Source organism: Amphiura filiformis, chromosome 5 (assembly GCF_039555335.1).
Source record: "Amphiura filiformis chromosome 5, Afil_fr2py, whole genome shotgun sequence".
NCBI classification, from domain to species: Eukaryota; Metazoa; Echinodermata; class Ophiuroidea; order Amphilepidida; family Amphiuridae; genus Amphiura; species Amphiura filiformis.
Genome location: NC_092632.1, coordinates 68433936 through 68456842, shown reverse-complemented (window position 1 = coordinate 68456842; position 22907 = coordinate 68433936). Strand labels below are relative to the sequence as shown.

The 22907-nt window shown below is 37.6% G+C and overlaps 1 protein-coding gene across 1 annotated transcript in view; it reads left to right on the top strand.

Annotated features, from left to right (window-relative positions):
• LOC140153610 (tRNA pseudouridine synthase Pus10-like) overlaps window positions 1-22456 on the top strand; it is a 44559-nt gene extending 22103 nt beyond the window's left edge. Inside the window, exons 7-18 of the mRNA XM_072176397.1 lie at window positions 5809-5870; window positions 7084-7168; window positions 9179-9261; window positions 9907-9989; window positions 11373-11498; window positions 14355-14411; window positions 15533-15609; window positions 16001-16056; window positions 18032-18149; window positions 19464-19606; window positions 20481-20580; window positions 22020-22456. Coding sequence (XP_072032498.1) covers window positions 5809-5870; window positions 7084-7168; window positions 9179-9261; window positions 9907-9989; window positions 11373-11498; window positions 14355-14411; window positions 15533-15609; window positions 16001-16056; window positions 18032-18149; window positions 19464-19606; window positions 20481-20580; window positions 22020-22061 — 1032 coding nt within the window. The 3' untranslated portion in view covers window positions 22062-22456. The remainder of the gene's footprint in view (window positions 1-5808; window positions 5871-7083; window positions 7169-9178; window positions 9262-9906; window positions 9990-11372; window positions 11499-14354; window positions 14412-15532; window positions 15610-16000; window positions 16057-18031; window positions 18150-19463; window positions 19607-20480; window positions 20581-22019) is intronic.
• The last annotated feature ends 451 nt before the right edge of the window (window positions 22457-22907 follow it).

Genomic DNA, 22907 nt, shown 5'->3' with positions numbered 1-22907 from the left:
TCAGATTTTGCAACTAATAGTAATGCGGCAAAAAATACTAATGCTGGCGGAGGAAGATTGACCCCGCATCGAGTTTCAAGGACCGTATTGAATATTTGTGGGGAATTTTTTCAAACTGAAGGTTTAAAAAAATTGGCCGACCTACCCAACCTTTCCATACAGCTACCAACCTGTTGCGCATTCGACTCCAAGAACAATTGCTTTCCCACAAAAAAAGCGTAGAGCCACAGCGCCATTGGTGCTCTTGTTAATTTTATACATTGTTGTTAATCTATGTTGTCTTCTTCGCTCAAGGGAAGGCCACTCCAGATTTTGAAGGATACAAGTGACCGTGCCCTCTGTTCTCCAGTAATTGTTGGATACAAACCGAGCTGCCCTGCGCTGTATTGCCTCAATTCGTTGGATGTCGGACACATTATGGGGTTCCCATACAGCGCAAGCAAACTTAAGGTGTGGTCTTACCAATGCAAAGTACATTTGCTGTTTTACGTACTTTGGGCACCTCCAGAGATTTCTGCGAATAAACCATAGAGCATTGTTGGCTTTAACATTAATATTGTTGATATGATTTGACCACCTTAGATTACTACTGATTTCAACCCCCAGATATCGGTGTTCATCTCTCAAGAGTTTCAAGAGCGATTGTAAGGATGTGTAAAGAAGTATATAAAGATTCAAGAGTCTAAATATGCTTGGTTTTACGTATGTTTCTATTGGTGATTTTTGATGCGTTGGAACACGAAATCCCCAGATCTGTATATTCCATCCAGGTAGAGTTGTTTAAGGGGTACTACACCCTGCCCAATTTGTGCCTATTTTTGCATTTTCTTAAAAATTATTAGCATTGGTGACAAGTAAGATATGTATATTATAGGGGCAAGGACTACAACTACTGCACTGGAAATTTTATTTCAGCACAGACAACAGTTGTGGAGTTACAGTCAAAATGAGGAAAACCAATATTTGAATAAATCAATAACTACTTGCCTTGAGTTGCTGAATTTTCAGTGCAGTAGTTGTAGTCCTTGCCCTATAATATACATATCTTACTTGTCACCAATGTGCTATAATTTTTGAGAAAAATGCAAAAATAGGCACAGAATTTGCCATGGGTGTAGTACCCCCTTAAACCCTACACATTGAATGATTAAAGTTTAAAACTTTTGATCCAAAAATAAGAAACTGTTCCTGCCTCGGATATTTCAGATGGCCCTCTATCGTTCATCAGCGAGAGTGAGACTCTGATGCGTATCGTCACCGTCGTAACCTTAGACTTGATAACAGTCTGGTAGACTCCTGGATGTTTGTACCTGCCCCCATCTTTGTTGAGAGATGGCTTGTTAACTTTGATTTGTAGACTGCAGTCCCTTATATTGATGCCATGTTCTAACCATCGGTGGTCTCTATCCAAGTTCTTAGCCAGGGTTCTTTTTCACTAAGCTTTACGAAGCTGCTTAAGTCTTGAAATTGTTCATATCTTAAGTTCCATTTCACTAAACTTACTTACGAACGGTACCATTTGTAAGTAATAGGGATTTTCTACAGGGACCCTTTGTAAAGTTACGTCTAGTATTGGGTATTCATAATTTTACTAATGGTTATTTGAGTTACGAAGGGTTAAAGGTTTATTTAGTGAAATGGACCCCTGGTCAAAGTTCATAAAATGTTCAGGTTACTCAATGTGGATGTGGTTTGAAACTTCTGATTTCGAAGAACTTGGTCTTCTATGTTCCAGAATGTGTGTTTTTAAAGACCTTTGAATTGAATGTATTATTGAGGTAAACAACTGGTAGCGATTAGGGTTCAACCGATTATTGGATCGGATATCATGTTGGCCAGATATTTTGCGATATCAGTATCGGATCGGGTATCGGTAAAAAAAAATATTGAAATTTTTTTAAATTTTGAAGTTAAAAAAAATCAAACTTCTTATTTTTTTACCAATATTGGATCGGATACCGGCCGATATTACAACATCAATATCGGATCGGTAGACAAATGCCTTATCGGTTGAGCTTTAGTAGTAATATTCCCTCCCCTTACCATGGGCCAGATTTCCGTTGTCATTCCGCTTGACAGGATTGCAAACAATATTTGGTCTTCCTTTCAAGACAACCTGTATCTACTCTTTGGATAAATATCTTCACCAATTTGATGTACTATTAAATCAAAACAACACATTAAAAAAAACATGGGTTCTCAATTATATTTGCTTGTAGGCCATGAAGGCCAGGCCCAACAAATATCACTGATCTGTGCCTGAGGGCCAAATACACCCTGTTTTGATATGTTGACTGCACATAGACCTCCTCACAGGCCAACCACCATTGATTTGGCCCATATGCTGCCATGGAGGATCCCCGGGGTAGATCCCTGCCCTAAATACTTCACTCTGTCAGGCATTATACCATGCTAGGCATGAATAACATTTTGCAAGGATTGCGAACAAACTATGCTGGCCCAAGAGAATAATAATTAAACAGAAATTGAAGTTTGGGAGGGGAACTGACATATAATAATTTGAGAGTACATAAAAATTACAAACGATGAGGATTGAACAGGCAATTTCGGGTCAAAAACTCGGTGGACTGTGCCACATGGAACTTAAAGTAGATTGGCAGTGACTAGCATCTCAAGTCTCTCAGCTGCCAAATTCATTATAATTATATTAAATGAAGAAGACATCCTAGGGCATGAGGTGAAGTAAGGCATAAATACTATATGTAAGAATCACAAAGAAAAGATTCAGGATCAACTCCTACGGAATCCTTTGCTATAATAGTAGAATGATAAACTCCGGCAGATACGCCGATGATGATACCGACAGTCATTAAGAATGCATACGAGTCCGATAATGGGGTAACGGCACAGGCTACGCTGCATACAAGATAGGACAATGATGTTAGTCCAGAGGCAGACAGGATGCGATGATCTATAATGTAACCGTGGGTAACTCTGGATACCAAAGAACCGATTCCGATGGCTGAGACTAGGTACGCTGCATTAAGATCTGATATACCTGCTTCCACAGCTCTTGCTGACAAATAGTGAAAAGTGATTATGTACACGCCATATAAACAATATGAAATTAAGATAAGGATGAAGAAGAAACTCTTCAGAAGATGAAAGTCCCAAATTTCTAAAATGGTTGCAATGATCTTATTGATACATCCGGCTCTAGGTTGAGTGCTAATTGGTTTATTTGTGATACTGGTCTTCCTCACAATTTCCAAATTTGTTGGTCTGTACAGCGCTGCACATACACCTATATTGGCCTCTAGTCCAGCTAGAATAAGGATAGCCCCTTGCCAACTGTAAGTGGTTATCAATGTCTGTAGGAGTGGTGGGAGGGAAAACATTCCAATAGCGGACCCATGAAATAGCATCACAATTTAAATGTAGTTGCATTTTGGGTATTTTAAGGCTCAATTTCCCAATTTTCGAAAAGAGTAAGCAGCCAGTTTTTTGACAGTATTGAATGGGTGCTTAATAATATCACACTCTGCTTGTTGTAAAGTCACTGGGTGGGTGCTTATAGGGGCATGAGCGGTAAATGGAACGAATATGGTACTCTAATTGTTGTTCTTAGTTTCAGGTCTAACTACAGTAAACATCTCAAAAATAGTAACTAACCCCCCTTAAATAATAATAATGGCCATTATTCAAAAACAGGAGATTGTATTACAAATCTGTAAAATGTGTTGGAAGCAAAATTTATTTTCTGCACATTTTGACACCTCATTTGAAGCAATTGTCTAAATATTGATGTCACATCGTACATTTAAATCAATGTAACCCAAGATTTGAAAGTTGGGATATTTTTTACGTACAAATATATGCAAAATTATGTAAACAATGTCAAAAATAAGCGCCCACCCAAAATGATTTTGTTAAGTGCCCTGGGTGGTCAATGGAATGAATACAGTAGATGTATCGATATATAGGGTCCACAACTTCTAAGTTCCCCCTAAATCGAAAATGCAAATGTGTAAAAAGGTACTACTACTACTACAAAGTTCTTAGGGCGCAATTCGACAAGAAAGCATCATTGCGCTTACAGTAAAAAACAAATACATAAGAAAACCAGTTCAGAATAAAACAGTTCAGAATAAATAAGTTTTGAGTCTCTGTTTGAAAAGAGTCACCGATGGCGAAGTCTGATTTCTGTTGGTAATGAGTTCCAGCGCTTAACACCAGCTACAGGGAAACGACGATCACCGGCGACACTGATGGATCTATCAGCCAGGAGACGCATGGTGTCATTACTCGATCTGAGAGTCCTTTGCGGAATATAAGGAGTCAGTTTGGTGGAGATGTACTTCGCAGCAAGGTTGTTGAGAGACTTGAAAATATACAGAAGAATTTTGAAACTGATGCGTTTATCAATGCTGAGCCAGTGGAGAGATGAGACTAATGGGAGAGCTTCGACTCGACGCCCAACAGCAAAGATGACAAGTGACAACCCAGGTTGCGAATGACAGAAGACAGATTGATAGTGGAGTCGCCGATGGTGAGTTGAATGTTCTGTATATCCAGGAGCTTGAGATTATGATTTGATGCTGCAATGAAAAACTCAGTCTTGGAGTCGTTGAGTTTCAGATAATTGGCGGTGAGGCAAGATTTTATGTCAGCAATGCAGCATGATATCTTGTTTAATGCCTTGATGATGTCGTCAGGATTACGCGGGTTAAAAGCAACATACAATTGCGAGTCATCAGCATACTGATGGTAATCGATGCCGTGTTTGTCAGCACCTGTGAGTTTTTCAGTATAGTAAGATTGCTTAGCTTTGACAATGGCTTCATTCGAAGCATTTGTCGCAACATGAAACTCCTTGCGATCAGTTTCTGATTGAGAATGACGCCATCTACGCTCAGCACGACGTTTTTCATGACGGGCGTCATGAACATTGTCATTGTACCAGGGTTGACGGGTTTTAACTAGACGCGAGCGTGTCCTTCCAGGAGCATGCTCATCCAGGAGGTCATGGCATGTCTTATTATACTGGTCAAAATATATGGGTAGGCGTAAAAGGTATGGGTAGGCGTATTTGTTTTACACATATGGACCAAATTGTAGCGTCACACGTCATTGCGTTCAGTCACAATGGTTCATTATGTAAAAAAAGAGACCATTTTAAACAGTGTTAAAAGTTGCATCTGAGTCCATATGAGTTAGGCAAGGGTCTATTCATGTGTTTGTTAAAGAAAACCTTACTCTATGGACTCAGGTACTTTTAAAACGGTCTCTTTTCTTACACGATTAACCATTGTGACTGAACGCAATGACATGTGATGCTATAAATAGGTCCACATGTGTAAAACAAATAGGGCTATATATATCTTTTTACATTTTTACATTTCGTAAAATATTTTTTGACTTATTCTAAAAAGTATTAGGGGGGAACTTATAAGTTATGTTCCAAACCGTGTTAAGTCCACAAACCCATGTTTCTGATTTACATGTGCAATATTGCAATGGGAGGTATTATAATTTCAGTTGGATGCACCATTACAAAGCAAACAGTGGATGGATACACAGTAACAATACTGTGTGAGGCTTTGTTTCCCAAATGAGAACAATAGTCTGCATATTGTTATCCAGCATTGTTATGGTAAATAATGGCTTGTTGATGGTATAACTCATTGTTGCTAAGTAAATGAGACCCATGGGGTTGCGGACTTAACACGGTTTGGAAATAAGCTCTTCATATGTTGATGTTGTCTGTATTTGTATGGACTGTCATATTTTAAAGTTCAAACACAGTGTTATGTGAGACCTAAAAAGTTTGTTCACCTCTTATTTCAGAGTCCATTTGAGGTTATGGTTACCATGAAGCATGATGAAAGTGAGAGAGAGGTAGAGTTATTGTAAGTATTGTGTATTGTAACATTGACCTAGCATAAAGCCACAATTTCTAGGTGTCAATTTAAAATCTGTGTTACAAATTGGACGATTCCGTGATTTTCCGTTTTCCAATATAAAGCACTGAAAAGTGTATTTTGTGTTCCGTTTACTGTAGTATCCCCTCAACATTGCCATCATAGGCCTAGAATTAATGCTAGAATGGATTGTTTAATGGTTGATTACTGCTACATGTGTATATAATCACTTTTCTTTGTTTTTCGTTGCAAATCAACACAAAAGTTAGACATTTTACACATTTTTTACTATTTTGTGGCATTTTCAAATTTCCGTGAGCAAACCCCGAATTCCGTGAATTTCTCTGTTTTTCCGTATCACAGAGAAATCGTGGCTTTAACCTAGCATAACCTTAAGTCTTGCAACATCAGGTTTTGAGCTTGTGTGGTTTTGGGTGAGCTTAGGAAGGTGATTTTATCCTTTTTGAGTAAACTTGGGACAATGATATTTTGTATTAGGAATCACTTGAAAAAAGCAGATGTGGAAGTGAGATTCAAAACTGACCAGTTGTAGTCCTACTAATGTAGGACATATTGAGTGGCCTGGGGGGAAATCATACCCTAATTGTAAGACTCCATGTGCTCCTTTGTTCCATAACCATTAAGGTATAGGACATTTTTTGTTTTTGCTATAGGCCCCGAATGAAATGTATTTAATTATGTTTGTACTCACGCAGGTAGCATTGTGTGTGAATTTTACATCTGAACTAAGTGCTATTCTTTTTTATGGGCATTTTCGTGTCTAAAATGGCCCAAAATGAGGGTTTTTCAATATTGCCGTCCATTTCTTATCGTCACCCCCATAGACTTTACATGTAAAATAAAAAGGCTCATAAAAATTTAATAGTACTTAGTTCGGATGTAAAATTAACACAAAATGCTTTTTGAGTGATTACAAAGAGAATTAAATACTTTTCATTCGGGGGCTATGTGGAAATTTTTTTAATGTATTCCTTGTACAATGACATTTCACAATAATATGTTCATTGGTGTCAAGATGAAATTTTTACACCAACTTACTGTCTGAGCTTTTTCCTGGGAAACAGTGAATTCCAAAATAGCTTTAAAGGCACTTTTATGATTGAGAGAAAGGCTTCACTGTGGTACATTTGGTGTGGTTTAACCCAATAGTATTCATTGGTGTTTTAATCTCTTGTTTCAGATTAGAGAAACATGGTGTTATTACCAGTGCAGCTGAACCACCAAAGAAAAAGCAGAAAGGGCCCCCAAGAAGAAAGAAAATGAAGGTATTGCAGTATCAAGTAAAATGTGTATGGGCAATTCCATTTGAACTCCACACTACCCCTGTGGAAGATTTAGTTGAAGTCTTCCACAGAGGGAGTACGAGTTTCGAATAGAATAGACAGTTGGATAAGTTCTATTTGAAATATTCACTCCAGTTGTGGAAGATATAGGAAAAGCCATAATACAGAGGGAGTATGGGTTTCAAAATGATTAACTCTGACCAATTACATTTGAAAAACATACTCCCCCTGTGGAAGATATTTCCAAAGTCTTCCACAGATGTAGTGTGAATTTGAAATGGAATAGCCCAATTCTAAGACTGTATTAGTACAGTGAGAGTATGTTGCTCAATTAAAATATGTTGCATAATGCATTTGTTACCAATGCATACTGTAAAAGAGTTTGTTCAAAATAATATAGTATGATAGTAGCAGTAGAGAACAGAGAGTGAAGCTGATAATGATTTGTAGGGTGTAAAATGGTATTGTGAAGTAGAAATTTTCAAATGTTGTTGTGCATGTACCCTATGTTTCAGTTGCGAGTGAAGCCCATGGTTGATGCCAGGGCTAGAAAAAATGTGTATCATAAGCTTTACAATGATATATCATTTGACTTCAAACAATATCCGGAAGCGGAGTTATGGCTTGTTAAACTTTGCTCCTTCAGTAAAAGGGTACATTATTTTGGTGCTTCATTATTTCTCTTTTTCCACAGCGCTGGTATTACATATCAAATTGTCATAATTGGCGGTCACTTCAAATCATCCCCAAGTCAACGAGGTTCAGGAATGTCCTCTCATTGTTGATATCAGGCTGTACCACAGAACATAATAACTTTGGTATGACTGAAAATTCCTGCAAGCTTGCCACATTCCCCATGAAGGAGCTTCCCACTTTGCCTATTTTTTCCCACCATGGTTGATGCACACTACACTTAAATCAGTACCTAATTGGTGAACCTCATTACATTGTGGATTGATATCAATGTTCCATACATATTGACTTGGAAATTAGAAACAATGGATTACATGGCCAAAGGCTTTTTTTGCTTTATGCTATACAGACCAACGTTAAGAAATAGGACAATTGTCTCGCAAAAGACATAATAACAAGGTCCTTATAATTCCTGCCAATTTGGTGCTGATTAAATTATAGCTTAACAAAGTGCATGCAGAAGCACTATTTCTACAAGGCCATATTGGAGGACTATTCCAGTGAGATCCATACACCCCCTATGGAAGACATGATCTGAATCTCCCACACAGGGGTGTATATTTCAAATGGAGTCACCCATTCAGGTAACCCCATTTAAAATTCACTTTCCCTGTGTGGAAGATTAAGACCATGTCTTCCATAGGGGGTGTATGGATTTCGACTGGAATAGCCCATTATTAGAATAGTCTATAACCAAAGTATTACAATTAAATCTCGGCTGGGGCTCAACCCACCTGAAAAAAGCCAGGAAATGCACCAGCATGGGATTCGTACCCTCAAAGTTCCGTTATCTGACTGGACGCCTTATCCATTAAAATACCGTTCAAATCCCATGCTGGTACATTTCCTAGCTTTTTTAGGCCAAAAAAAAGGTTTGTCTCAAAGCTCATGTGCGCATTTGTAAAATCACGCAATTTGAAAAAAAATAAAGGCAGAATTTTTTTTTATTTCAAAATTTTTTTTCCGGAAAAAATCTGTGAAAATCAGATTTTTTTTCCCAAAATACCATGAAAATACCAAGTCGGGAATAAAAAAGAAAAAAAAATCTCATTTTGCATTTGTTTTCAAAACACTCGTGAGCTTTGAGACCAACCTTTTCTTTTTTTTGGTTGTGCACTGGCCGGAAATCTTGTTTATATGTTGTCTTGTTTAATCGTAACACTTTGGGTTGGTTAACGGTTTACTCTTTCTTAAAAAAATTTATTCAGTTGGTTTTTTGTAGCGCGCAGTCATTGCCCATTGTGTTTATTTGTTCTTGTGCAGGATGCGTAACCCGATTTAATTTCTTTTCCCCTATAGATGTACCATGCAGCAGATGTTGCCCCTACAAGACAGCAAGTATTGAAAGCAATGAAGGAAATGTCACATAAGTTGTTCAAAGAGTAAGTGGATAGGAAGTAGATGTCAGATTAATGTGAAGGGTCATTACAGACCTGCCAACTAATATGATTTCGCCATATCTTATACTGTAAAACATGATCAATACGTATTACGGTTACCGTCCAAAATAATAATAATAATGGAGTGTATTTATACCGCGCAAAAATCATCAAAAAGATCTTAGAGCGCGAAAAGAAAAAGCAAAGGACACACAGTTAAACACAAAAAAACGTAAGATTCAGGGAAAGCAAGTTGGAAAAAATGAGTTTTAAGACTACATTTGAATTGAGCGAGAGAAGTGATATTGCAGATGTTGTTGGGAAGGGAATTCCAAGCTACAGGGGCAGCATAATGAAAGGAACGCTGACCGGCAGATAATTAATTAACACGCGGGGTCCTGAGAAGCTTTTCAGATGATGAACGGATGGAGCGCTGAGGAACATTAGTACAGAGAACCGAGGAGAGGTAAGAAGGAAGGGTACCCTCAAAGTGCAGGAAAGCAAACACTCAAAAAGATAAGCGGCTTCAGTAATTGACTACTGACTGAACTGACATTGTTTGACCCTGTTTAATTGGAGTGCATGATGGGAAACTTAGAAAAAAGCTTTTTGATTCTATTAGTAAAATGTTTTTGTTCTTATTGGCAGGTTATTCCCTTGTCCACCAAAGAGTTCCAGTGTTCCTTGCTCCATTGAAGTCATGTGTAGTCATGGCTCTATATATATAGCAGGTGAGTGTTTCTTAGATGGGGGGGCAAGTTGGTGCATCCTTGCACCACTGAGGTCCCGGGTTCAAGCCCCGCGTGGCCCAAGGACTCATGTGCACTTGGTTTATCCCGATTCCATGCTCGCTCTCGCAGGTTTTCTCCGGGATCTCCGGTGATTAGTTGTTTGGTTATCAAAATTGGAATTTGGGGAGCTGCACAGATAATTGGTGGATGTTATAATCTAAGTGCGGATAGGTTTGCGCCAGGTTCGGCTGCAACCAGCCTAGTTGATGCGATCTGATTGTGATGATTCACCATTGCAGCGAAATTACAGCGCTTTGATCCCTCTGATATAAAACACGAAATGTATATAAAACATCGAAATTTAAAGATAAAACCTGATGCAGGCTTGGTTTCCCTATGAATTAGGCCAAGAAAAAAAATTGTTTGCTTGCCCTCCAGTGGCATTTTTCGGGTGGATCAGTCGGTTGGAAAAATATATATATATTTTTTAATGACTCACTACTGTATAGGCCTGCATTCAATGAACATTGGTCATGTAGAAAGATACATCAATACTTCACTTGAGTAGCTTTTTCTGTAGCAAGGCAAGACCATTGCGAGACCTTGAGGAATTTATCATGACTAGGAAAGAACTGCCAGCAGTCAGCTATAATGAAAGACAAAGATAAAAAGACTTTATCATCTCTCTCGAGCACGGTTTGTTTACAAGTGTCGTGATGATGATTTGCTGAATGTGGCGGTATAACCGGGCGCCTTATTGTTAATTTTGCACCTTCAAACATACAAACCATCTCAAAAGTTAGGTCCTTGTAGTAGGAAACTTTCTTTCCCAGAGGCACCATGTCAACAATGCCTAGAAAAGTTGTTTTTTGCCTTGTAAAAGTACATAATTTTTCGCCATTTTCTGCTATTCCTTTTTTCCGGTCGGCACCAGATATATCGACCTTCCTTTTACGCGCTATCAAGGATCATAGGGAATTTGATTGACAGTGACGTCAGCAGAGATGCCAGTTTTCAGGTTTTAACCCAAAATCGGGTTTTTTGTGAGTCAAAACTCCCGCGTTTTTATTAATTTTCAGCCCGTTTTGGGGCTTTTGGCCTGCATACACATGCTTTTTCAGGTTTTTTGAGTGAAACTGACCGGCATCTCTGCGTCAGACGCGATAAAGTCTTTTTCTTGTCTTTACCACTGTCCTTCATTATTTTTTTTGCCAGTTAGCACAAACTTCCTTTTCTATTAAACCCAATTTTCAATTCTAATGTAAATACTTAGGTGATACCAATTTCATACATTTGCTTGACTTGTCAGGAAGGAAACTATCTACAAATCTCTCTTCTGGTAACTTTTGAACCCCAATTGTAATGGTTTTGTAATGCATGCAGGTAGATACATGAAGTATTCGCGGAAGTTAAGCCAAAGCCCATGGGTGGTAGATGGACAAAGGAAAACCGAGTCATCCGTAGAAGAACTCATATGTGAACACACAAAGGCAACATTACAAGCAGAAGGTGAGTTGGGTAGGGTATTTAACCCCATAAGAACTACCTGCCAATTGGTCAAAAAGAAATTTTCATTTTCAATTGGACCAATCAGCAACATTGTTAGAATAATTTCACTACACAAAAAAATTGGGTGAATTATTTTCAAAGCTCCATTCTGATTGGTGATTAAAATGAAGATACAGTGGAAACTCGTTAATACGAGATTGCTTAATGCGAGAAACCGCTTACTACGAACAGAAACTCGTGGTCCCGATTTTCCCCTATTATTTACTGTACAAAATAAACTGTTTAATACGAGGTAAATAATACGAAATCCGCATAATACAAGCACTTGCTGTCAGTCAAAGCTTTTGTTTTCTATTGTTTTTATGATGGATAAAACGAGCTAATTTCCCAAGGTAAATTTATGATTTAAATCATGTGAGAAGTTGACAAAATACTCGCTCGAGACATCACTTTAGCGGCAAATGAGGATTCCCTTTCCTATTTTTAGATGTTATAAATCAAGTCATGACGAAATTTGCCATATAAGGCCAATTATTGCTGACGACATATCAAACTAGCCAATCACAAACGCGGAAGTCCGCCCTTGGATCGAAAGTGGGAAACCCTTCAAGGCATGTTTACTAGCTGCTGGAAGTAGGGGAAATCCCGATATCGCCGTAGGTAATTGTTTTATTTGTTTACGATAATCAGCTTGAGAAAATCATCTGAATTTCATCAGAAAGCTGTGAGAAAAATGCCTCTTACCGAAAATCAAAAACAATTATTAGCCTATCATACCGATTGAGGGAATTTCGAACTGTGACATTGCTCGGCGGCTGCAAATCTAGTATAAAATAATGAAGACAGCTATGCAGACTCGACCAGTGAAGTTTTGCTTGTACACATGCAGTCTTCCGACACATATTTTGTACCTGACTTTTAAAACGAACTCCGCTTAATACAAGCTAAACATGCCGACCCCGGCGATCTCGTATTAACGAGTTTCCACTGTATCATGTAATTGACCAATCAGAGGCAATGTGAGATTGGCAGGTAGTGCTCATGGGGTTAATGCTCTGCATGCTAGCCATAGGCTTTAACATAAAAAGTCCAAGTTTGAAATATTTACTCAAAATATCAAGAGCTATTTTAAGAACCACTGAACCAATACTAGGCTTGTTTGTACTCATTTTAATGCAATTTTCATGCTGATTCCAAATATGGTCATGAAAATGGACAATTCTGAAATTTTTTTATTAAAATAAAATATTGAAACATGTCGTCTGCATTCGGCCATGTTTTCAATCATGTTTTGTTGTGAGGCTCCGCGCCGTCTCCGTGTGAGATACACTATTAAGGTGCAGCGCTCAGGGACGCGCACCTCAGCTTGTTGCATTTTTGCGTTGGGTGCGAGGCAAAAATTTGCGCTCGTTAGCAATGAGATTGGCAAGATTTCCCGCCATTGACCTGGGCATTGACCATGTGGACGATTTCAGATGAAAAAGGGTGAAATACCATATTTAAAAAATGATAGAAAATTGGTAAAAAAAAGTACACACTAATGAATATAGAATTCAAGAAAACTGGAATTCGGCATTTTAAAAACATGCTATGGTTCAGACCAACCTTAAAATATGATGTTGGTTAAACTGGATCAGGTATACTATACAAGGAAGGGGTGGGGTAGCAAATGAGGAACAATTAATTTTGGATGGGATAGACACTGTGGTCTTTATGGAGGGTTGACCCCCTCAAATGAAGCTCAAATCCTCCCCAAATACAAGGAAATTTGCCTTTGAATTTTGTTGTTTTCAAATTTACAACCCTCCTAATTGACAATATCAACCTCCCCAATGAAATTGAGTAAAGGCCACACTGGAATGACACATGCATGCACATTAATCAAAAGTGGTGTAATGAAGAAAAAAAAGCGTAAGTAAACTCCATGAGCATTCTACCCAAGTTGCATTAAGTTTTGTCGAAAGCTGTCACAAAAATAGAAAAAAACTCATGCTGTCTTTTCACTGTGGGGGATGTGTGTGCTTCCAAATTAAATAACACACCAGATAGTAACTTTAACCCCCTGGACACTACTGGTCATCTAACAGCATTTCTGATTGGTTGAAAACTTGAAATGCTCATTTCAATTGCCAATTGTGACTAGGCTTTAAACTTTTTATAGTTAAACTTGTATTTGTAGATGATATTATTAACACCATCCTTGATTGGTTCAAAATTGGACATAATATTCATTGTGGCCAATCTCATGGGGTTAAAACAAAGTATCTGTTATAGCATGGAAATAGTAGATGAGAAGAAATCACAACGATCACAATTGATCGCCTGTAACTAATCCCTCTTAATCTATTCTTCATTACAAAGGAAGAGGACTCAACAAATTCCCTTTTGAAGACACTCACATTGCCGCCATCAGCGTGAGCTGGTAGCATAATTGGAAATTCATAGCGATAAATCTTTGCGAACAAACAAATTTTGAACCGGTTGTTGTGACCTTGGTTGATAAAGCGCACTTTTAACATTCATTTAGACTGGATTCTATAAACATTTGCAACAAGTTTCTGCATTTTCAGGTGCAGAGAAGTCAAAACAATACAAATATTGGGAAATTTAATCAAAATACGTTGTATTTTCGAGTAAATGCACTTTTAAAAAAGTTTTACATTTTGTAAGGATTCAGGTTGGAGGGTGTATGAAGTTCAAATAGAGCTGCTAATGTGTTCATTCCATTTGAAATTCATACCCCCGCTGTTGAAGATATTTCCAAAATCTTCCACAGGGGGAGTGTTGATTTTAAATGGAATAGCCCAATGCAGATACTACCTTTATACTAACCATGCTTTGTATGTATCCCTTCAGATTACAAGTTTTCATCATCAGGCAGAGAAGATGTAGACGTTAGGACTTTAGGCAGAGGTAAGAAGATTTTGAGACTTATGATTTTTGAGCATTTGAGAAAACAGTGTTCTCCCTTTGCATGGTTCCGCCATGTGCGAGGAGAGCCTCAATCTGGCAGCATGCATGAATGGGAATTGAACCGGGCATATAATATTGCGGAAAGTTATGTAATTCTTCCTTTCGTGTCATGCCAAATTTGGGCCAAAATGCTCATTTTTGGCCCAAAATCCCAAAAAACTGTTTTTGGCCCACTTCTTTTTCGTACATCCTACCCAAAAAATTCTTGGGCCAAATTTTATTTTTTATTAATTTTAAAAACTAGATAAAAATATCTAGGAGCCATTTTTTTTATTTTTTAATAACTTAACCAAATATATTTGAAATTTGGGCAGAAATTAGGCTTTTTTATGATTTTTTTGAAAATTCAGCATTTTTGACCATTTTGGTGCAAATTTCTAAGTTGGTGAAATTTAAAAAAATGAAAAAACAGCTCCAAGATATTTTTATCTAGTTCTTAAAAATTAATTTAAAAAAAATGTTGGCCCAAGAATTTTTTTGGTAGGATGTACGAAAAAGAAGTGGGCCAAAAAACAGTATTTTGGGACTTTGGGTCAAAATGAGCATTTTGGCCCAAATTTGACCTCACAGATGAACTTATCAAGTCTTTGCCATTCTAAATATGTATACTTTTATATACTTTAGACCAACAATTTAGCAGTTATGAGGTCCGAAAGTTTTCATAATTCCAGGGTTCAGACCAACCTTAACATGGTTTGGAAATAAGCTCTTCAAATACATCAGCTCCAAGGGCACTGAATCCATCTGACATGATAAGCTTATGATATGATGAGCATGATTGATTGTTTATGCTAAAGAGAAAGCCAAGAGGCAATAAACAAGATCATGCCCTCAATTCTATTAATGAACCCTATTCTTCCATTGTCCAACATTCGGTTACAATCTTAAAAATGCAATTTTCCTGTGTTTTTTTTATACCGAAATTGTCACGCTAAAGCAGTGAGGCATTGTTTATGCCCGGCTCTCAACCAATCATATGCGCCATTAGAAACTGCAAATGCATGAATGTTAATTTCAAATCTTTATCATGTAATGCATGGTTATTCTCTTTTCTCAAACAGGAAGGCCGTTTGTAGTGGAATTTATAAACCCCAGAATGTCATCATTATCAGTAGAACAACTCAAAGAAATCACTAAGGTAAGGTCAAAATGATAATAACTAATAGTATTAGTAACAATATTAAACTATACCATAGAAATGATTATATACCTCATAAATAAATCTAAATAAGGTAAATCATCCACAGTAAAGTGCTCAACCAAGAAGGGAGATACATTTAAAATAGACTTGGTGGTTTAGCATTATTATGCGTCACATGCGTCCCAATCAAACTGCGCAATCGCAACATCCACACACATCCATTCGGTATATAAAACAAATATTGACTGTTTAATTTTGGACATGGTTAAAATTATAGGCCCGCAGTGATCTCAAAACCATGTTATGAAGCATGGTTTTGAGATCACCTTGGGCCTATAATTTTAACCATGTCCCTCATATCATATGATGTGATCATTGTTTATTGCAGGTAGTGAATAGCAATACCATAGAAGTGAAAATCCGAGATTTGCAGATGATTACTAGGTAAGCAAGTTATTTATTCTGGGTCATTATTTGCAATTGGAAAGTTGAAGCAGCTGTACTGCCATGTATCCCTTAAATATTGGTATTGAAGCTCCCAATGGACTGTATTTATATTTGGCAGCCCACTACCGTTGAGCGCGTAGAATGCTGACATCATTGATTAAGAATAGTTTGCCAAAGCATGGCTGAATAGGGCAAATATAACTTGTCTGAGATGTCATCGACAAGGCCATGATTATAAAGGAAGATTTAGGTTTAAGGTCCCTGTCGATCATGATATTTTTCAAGTGGTTGTTGATTATTCTGTATGGTTAGAACTGTTGAACAACTCCCCGGGAAAGTTGTAACTACTTTATTCAGGCTCTCTTTCAGTTTTTGTGAACTTTTTAACCAATGGTGCATCCATGTTTTGTTTGTATCCATCGTCAGCAGTGGGCTGCCAAATATGATCTACATGAGGGCAAATTGTCATTTACAAAAAAGTAATTACTTAAAGGGGGTAACCCTATTGATTTAGGATATGGAATTTCTTACGTATAATTTCAAATATCATCCCTGTTATGCATCCATTTAAAATGCAAATGTGAATAACTAGCACAATTAGCAAGCCAAAACGTTGGAATGTGCAAATTGCATTGTGGTCCCGATAATTGTAAACAGTGAAACATATACTGTATTACTACCGTATTTCGTCAAATAGTCGTCCCCCCCTCAAATAAATGCCCCCACCACTTTTTTTTTCAACTTTTTTGTTTAAAAAATGCCGATATTTCCATGCTATCTTGTGTAGTAAGCTTACCAACTTGCCCACATGGTCGATAATAGTGTTAATAATTGGCGAAAATCTGGATTGGAATCCTGGAAGTGAACCAGAAGTCGGTGTTTCTAGTTCATAGTTCGTCATTGTAGCGTGAGTTTTAAGTTTACCTAATGATTTTAACGGGAATTATCGTTCTAAAATTGACCTTGAATAAACGCCCCCCTCCCTTGGGAAAATGTAACGCCCTCGAGGGTGTTTATTTGACGAAATACGGTACTTCAAGTTAAAGTATATTTTAAGAAGAAACAGTAATTTTATGTCAATAATGTTCACTTACATGTTATAGAAAGCATGTATGCTGCAGGAATATCGGCACATTTAATCCAGGGTCTCAGCTAGGATTTAACAAGTGCCTGTCATTTTCACCAAAATTTGACCCTGAAACATAAACCAGACCTATGCACCTTCTGGGGGTTAGTCAGTTACTATAGCTTTTGCTATAGCCTACATTTATTAGTCTGGTCTTGTTTTCTGTTTACAGAACTTGAACAAGCATTCTTTTTAGAATTCAGCATCTGTGAAAGGCATTAATCTTGCCCATCCCAGGAGCAAACTGCCTGGCCAAAATAACAGGCAGACAGGTGGCTAGCTAAGATGCTGATTTAATTATAAAGGATCATTGCCAACTGCAACTAGTACTAGTAAGCTTTCTGGTTCACACATAATTTTTTGTGCATGTATGGAGTCAAAGTGAAAATCCTTGACCTATACCCACAATGCACTCCCAGTGATAGAATGGTAAACACAAATCTGTGGTGTTTTTTTTCATGATTTCATCAGAAATACATTGATTTGAAATGTAAAATTTCAGGATGGTAATGAGAAAAATAGGATCTATTATTATATGATACCAAAATCTCATCAACAATGAGGTAAATCAGGGGATGAGGCTGGCGATTGGGTCACAGGCCTTTAACAGTGATAATAAAGAAGATGTCCTAAGCGATGAAATCAAAACTCGATTGGCCTTCGGTTCCGTCTAGTTGCTATTGTTCTAAACAATAGCAACCGGACGGAACCACTGGTCAACCGCCGGTCGAGTTATGATTTCATCCCTTTAGTATTTGTAAAACAATGATTATAAAAGTGTTTAGAAAATGTCAAGCTGTTTTTGGCATAACATTTATGACTTTATATTATGATGCTGATTTACAGGGATCAAACATCCCTCTTGAAAGAAGGAGAGGAAGAGAAGACAAAGTCTTACAGTGCGCTGATCTGGGTAGAAAAAGAAGTGCAAGAAGAGGATCTGAAATTTCTGTCTGAAATCAAGGTACGCTGTTAATGGGCTATACCATTTAAAATCCACACTACCCCTGTGGAAGATTTTTGGAAATCTTCCACAGGGGGAGTATGTTTTTTAAATGTAATTGGTCAGGATTAATCATTTTGAAACCCATACTCCACCTGTATTATGGCTTTACCTGTATCTTTTACAACTGGAGTGAGAATTTCAAATGGAAGTTACCTAATTGTATATTCTATTCAAAACTCATACTCCCTTGGTGGAAGATTTTAGCTACATCTTCCACAGTGGTAGTGTGGATTTTAAATGGAATAGCCCAATATATGTTACCATCAACCACAAGAAGCTTGTTTTGAAATAAGGTCCATTGAACCTCTCAATGAACAATAAAAAACAATTTCTAAACTTATTTATTGACTTTGTACTACCTTCTTAACAAGCAATATGGACATGCAACTCGTATATCATTGTAAAGATTATTTGAATATTTCAAAAAATAGTGGACAGGTCACGTGTTATGTTTTGTTCATATGATCCAGTTTTTGTGACATGTACAGGTTCATATGATATTGATTGACCTATTTTCCGGTGATGATACTAATCTGTGACTCATACAATATGGTGTAGCTGGTGCAGTATATTGTCACCCTGATGCTACGATAATTGCCTAAGTCATTCTTTCTAGTTTTGAAATAACACAAAAAAGAAAATGGTTAATGAATTCTTTGTTAATTGCACTATATTAGCGTTTAGTTTATTTTTGTAGTACAACCCCTTATCTGCTACTTGCATGGTTTCGCCATTATGCACTGTGCGGGGAGAGCTTCAAACTGGCAGCATACATGAATGGGAATTGAACCAGTCATATAACATTCTGTGCAAGGTTACGTAATTCTTTCTTTCATGCATGCTGCCAGTTTGCGGCTCTCCCCGCACATAGTGCATAATAAGCCTTCTTGAAATATGGTTGGCACAATAGGAGAGTGCGTACTTTGAAGTGAGTAATCTTTTATATGCTTCTAAGCTGACAAAAGATTACTCACTTCAAAGTACGCCTTCTCCTTTTGTGCCCGCCATAATTTAAAAAGGCGGAACCATGCAAGTAGCGAATTGAGTATGGCACTCAATTATAGCACTTTCATCAATCAATGCTGAAGTACACATGTGAGTCTCTTCTCCAGATTTGTTCACTTAACCGGCCAGTGCTTGGTCTCATTATGGCCTGCCAAACAGCCAGCTATGTTTTGTTGTTTCCAAGAACTACCCTGTGGGTTTTATAAATTCACCAACTTACCAACCAAGTTGTAAGTTTCAATTAATTTTCTTGTCATTTTCACTTAGGAACTAACACTGAAACAGAAGACACCAATTCGAGTACTTCATCGACGTCCCCTGGCCACACGGGAGCGGGTTGTGCACAGCATGAACTATGAGTTTATAGACTCACATCACTTCAAGCTTGTGCTCAACACTCAAGCAGGAACGTATCCTTTTTATTTATTAAAGAGATTTGCAAATCTTAACATTCAGTAGAATTTATTTCTTCAAAATATGTAATATTTTATGACTATGATGTTTTCAACTTTACCATTGTGTGGTCATTGAATTGTGAATCTACCAGGGTTCCTGCGGTCCGTGAATTTGAAAACACCTTTTCAAGGCCTTGAAAGTCCTGGAAATTTGCACAAGGTCTTTGAAAGTCCTTGAAAATTGGAATTTTATCTGCAGTATAATTTTGACCAAATTTGAGGAGTGGAAAGGAGCTGCCAATTTTGTTAATATGTGCCGCACGGAGAGCCGTATCATGATTTTTTATGTTGTGGCAAGTCCTTGAAAATCATGCTTTTTGACCTTGAAAGTCCTTGAAATTTAAAGGATTCAAGGCGTGGGAACCTTGATCTACCTTTGCCACATACTCCATAAAGGTGGTGTGGGTGCCTGCTGTGTTTACCACCCCACCTCAGCCCTCCTGCTTAAGAGCATCATCTTGCAGGCCTTTCCTGTTGCGTTTACCCTGGGTTTGTCTTGCAAGTGATATTTGAACAACCCAGAAAACTTATACGATACATGCATTCAATGATGTTAATGGTGGTAGAACTTTTAGTGAAGACTTTTAGGCCATATAGACATGGAGGGGTGGGTACATATGTGCCAGTGTTAGAAATATGCCTTAAAAAGTTACTAGCCAGTGAGGCTGGCAACTCTGAAAAGTTACAGGCCTGAGTTAAAAAGTTACCAGCCCAATTATTTTTGAGCTGTTAAAACCTGGCTATGCCACTCATTGAGTAAACTGGCATTCAAAACAAGAGATGTTGTCCATATTTTTGGTTGTAATTTCTTGACTCTATCTTTATTTAGTTACATTAAAGAGTTTGTACACGGTGACTTTGGACGAACACAGCCCAATCTAGGTGTCCTCTTGAAGACCGATGCAGATATTCTAGAGTTGGATGTAGAGGTATGTCACACATCACATCGGGCTATTCCAGTTGAAATCCACACTCCCCTGTGCAAGATTTTGGAAATATCTTCCACAGGGGGAGTATGTTTTTCAAATGTAATTGGTCAGGGCTCTAATGGGCTATTCCAGTTGAAATCCATACTACTAGTATGTTTTTCAAATATAATGTTTTTTAAATATAATTGGTCAGAGTTAATCATTTTGAAACCCATACTCCCTCTGTATTATGGCTTTACCTATATCTCCCACAACTGGAGTGAGTATTTCAAATGGAAGTTACCCAATTGTATATTCTGTTCAAAACTTATGCTCCCTCTGTGGAAGATTTTAGCTACATCTTCCACAGGGGTAGTGGGGATTTTAAATGGAATGGCCCATTGCAGAATAAACAAACAAAATAGTAATGACAGAAAAAATAGAAAATGCTTATGGCTCTTCTGTGAGCAAATGAATAAGACATGTTATGTGTTGGTGTGCAATCTCTGGTTGATTATAGCCAGTCAACATAAATTTAAAAAAAATAAAAAATCTTGGGTGATTTAATGTGTACTTCATCATGGTACCAGCACACTTCAACAATATTAAACTTTGTTGAATAAGTTCATCAGGTTTGTTGATTAAACAAACGAATTGGTATTTTTATGGACAAAACCAAGTGAATTTTTACTCACTACAATATTTCGTCTTTCAACCGGTATGACTGATATGGTCATCTGATCCACTTTCTCGGGAAACTGGTTTCCGGTGTTACTTAGTCTCTTTTCCAGTCTTTTGAAAAATAGGAGTGATCAGAACCCTTTTTGATCATATGAACTCGTGTTATCACAGAAACAGGTGATAACATGTGAGAAGAGATTCATACTCCACCTATGGCAGATATTTACAAAATCTTCCACAAGAGTAGTGTGGATTTTAAATGGAATAGCCCATTTACACATATAAAACAGAACCTGTGACACATCAACATAACTATTTGAGTGATAACGGCGGGGGGTGATAAAAGTTATCAACATCCTGGTAATATCAACACATTTGTACCGTTCATTTTCGCTCAATCAATTTTGCAGATCATACTATGTTGCAGTTTGATGTGGCAGTTATGTCCATAATCACTGGAAACTGATGTGTACCAATCATTTTGATACAGCCTGTACACCTGATCCGTGAAATTTGTCTTTTTTAAAGACAATTCTTGTTTGTTTTAATTCGTTGTCTTGCGTGCAGCCCTGCACCGTATCCGGGTCAGTTTTCATGTCCTGGGCATTTGTATACAATCTTTGTTGTTTTGCCTGCTTGTATGTATTTTGCTTGCTGTGTTAATAAAGATTGATTGAACAACATGTCAAATTAAAGTTATCACAAAATCTAGTGACTTATATCAGTTGATACCAACCATACCATAAGTGATGCGTGTTTAAATCTCTTTTCTTTTTCAGGCTGTTAACCTTGATTGGCCACCAACTATTGAGACCGATTGATGATTCAGTGACCACACCACACTAAGAATCTGGAAACTGAAAAAGCTAGTTTAACTGGCCCGAATGGTCGATGGTCAACCTCAAGTCCAAGATCTTGAATCATACAGGCTGATGTATCAAGTGTGTATTGTACATGTATAAAATATTTGTGTGATAACTGAACACACAAACGTTGTATTTTCATTTTGTCGCAGTAAAGTGTTTAATTGTCCGAGGACACAAAAACAAGTTATCGTTTTCAATTTGTTCAATGTTACTGGCCCCACCCCCACTCCAAAAGCATTGTTCCCATTTTTGTACTGTTCTGTACAGATGTTTTCAAAATAGCTAGCAGGATGTTGCCCCTCAACGTTTTTTTGAAGAGGTGCTCTTTGATAAGAGGGCACCCTGTAAATCCTTTGTGCATATCAAATCTGTAATGAAATTCCTGCGTTTTTATTTATTTTCAGCCTGTTTTTGGGCTTTTTGGCCTGCATTAACGCGCTTTTCAGGTTTTTTGAGTGAAACTGACTGGCATCTCTGTACATAACTTTTGCTACCAGTGTGTTATTATTTTTTGAGAAAAATGCAAAAATAGTCACAAATTTATCAAGGGGTGTAGTACCACCTTAAAGTATGTACTTGTTTGTGTTCTGTGTCTAATGTGTTGTGCCAATAACACACCAGTTCGGGGGCACTGCTAATTCAAAGACGTCTCTGATATCAAAGACGGGTCAGTGATTTCACATACGGGGGTCTGTGATATCGCATACGTCGTGCTTTTTTTACAGTTCGGCACTAGATGCAGCACATCGGAACGAAATTGACTGTATCGGAATATGCTTTCCTATGGTTAGCAAATATCTG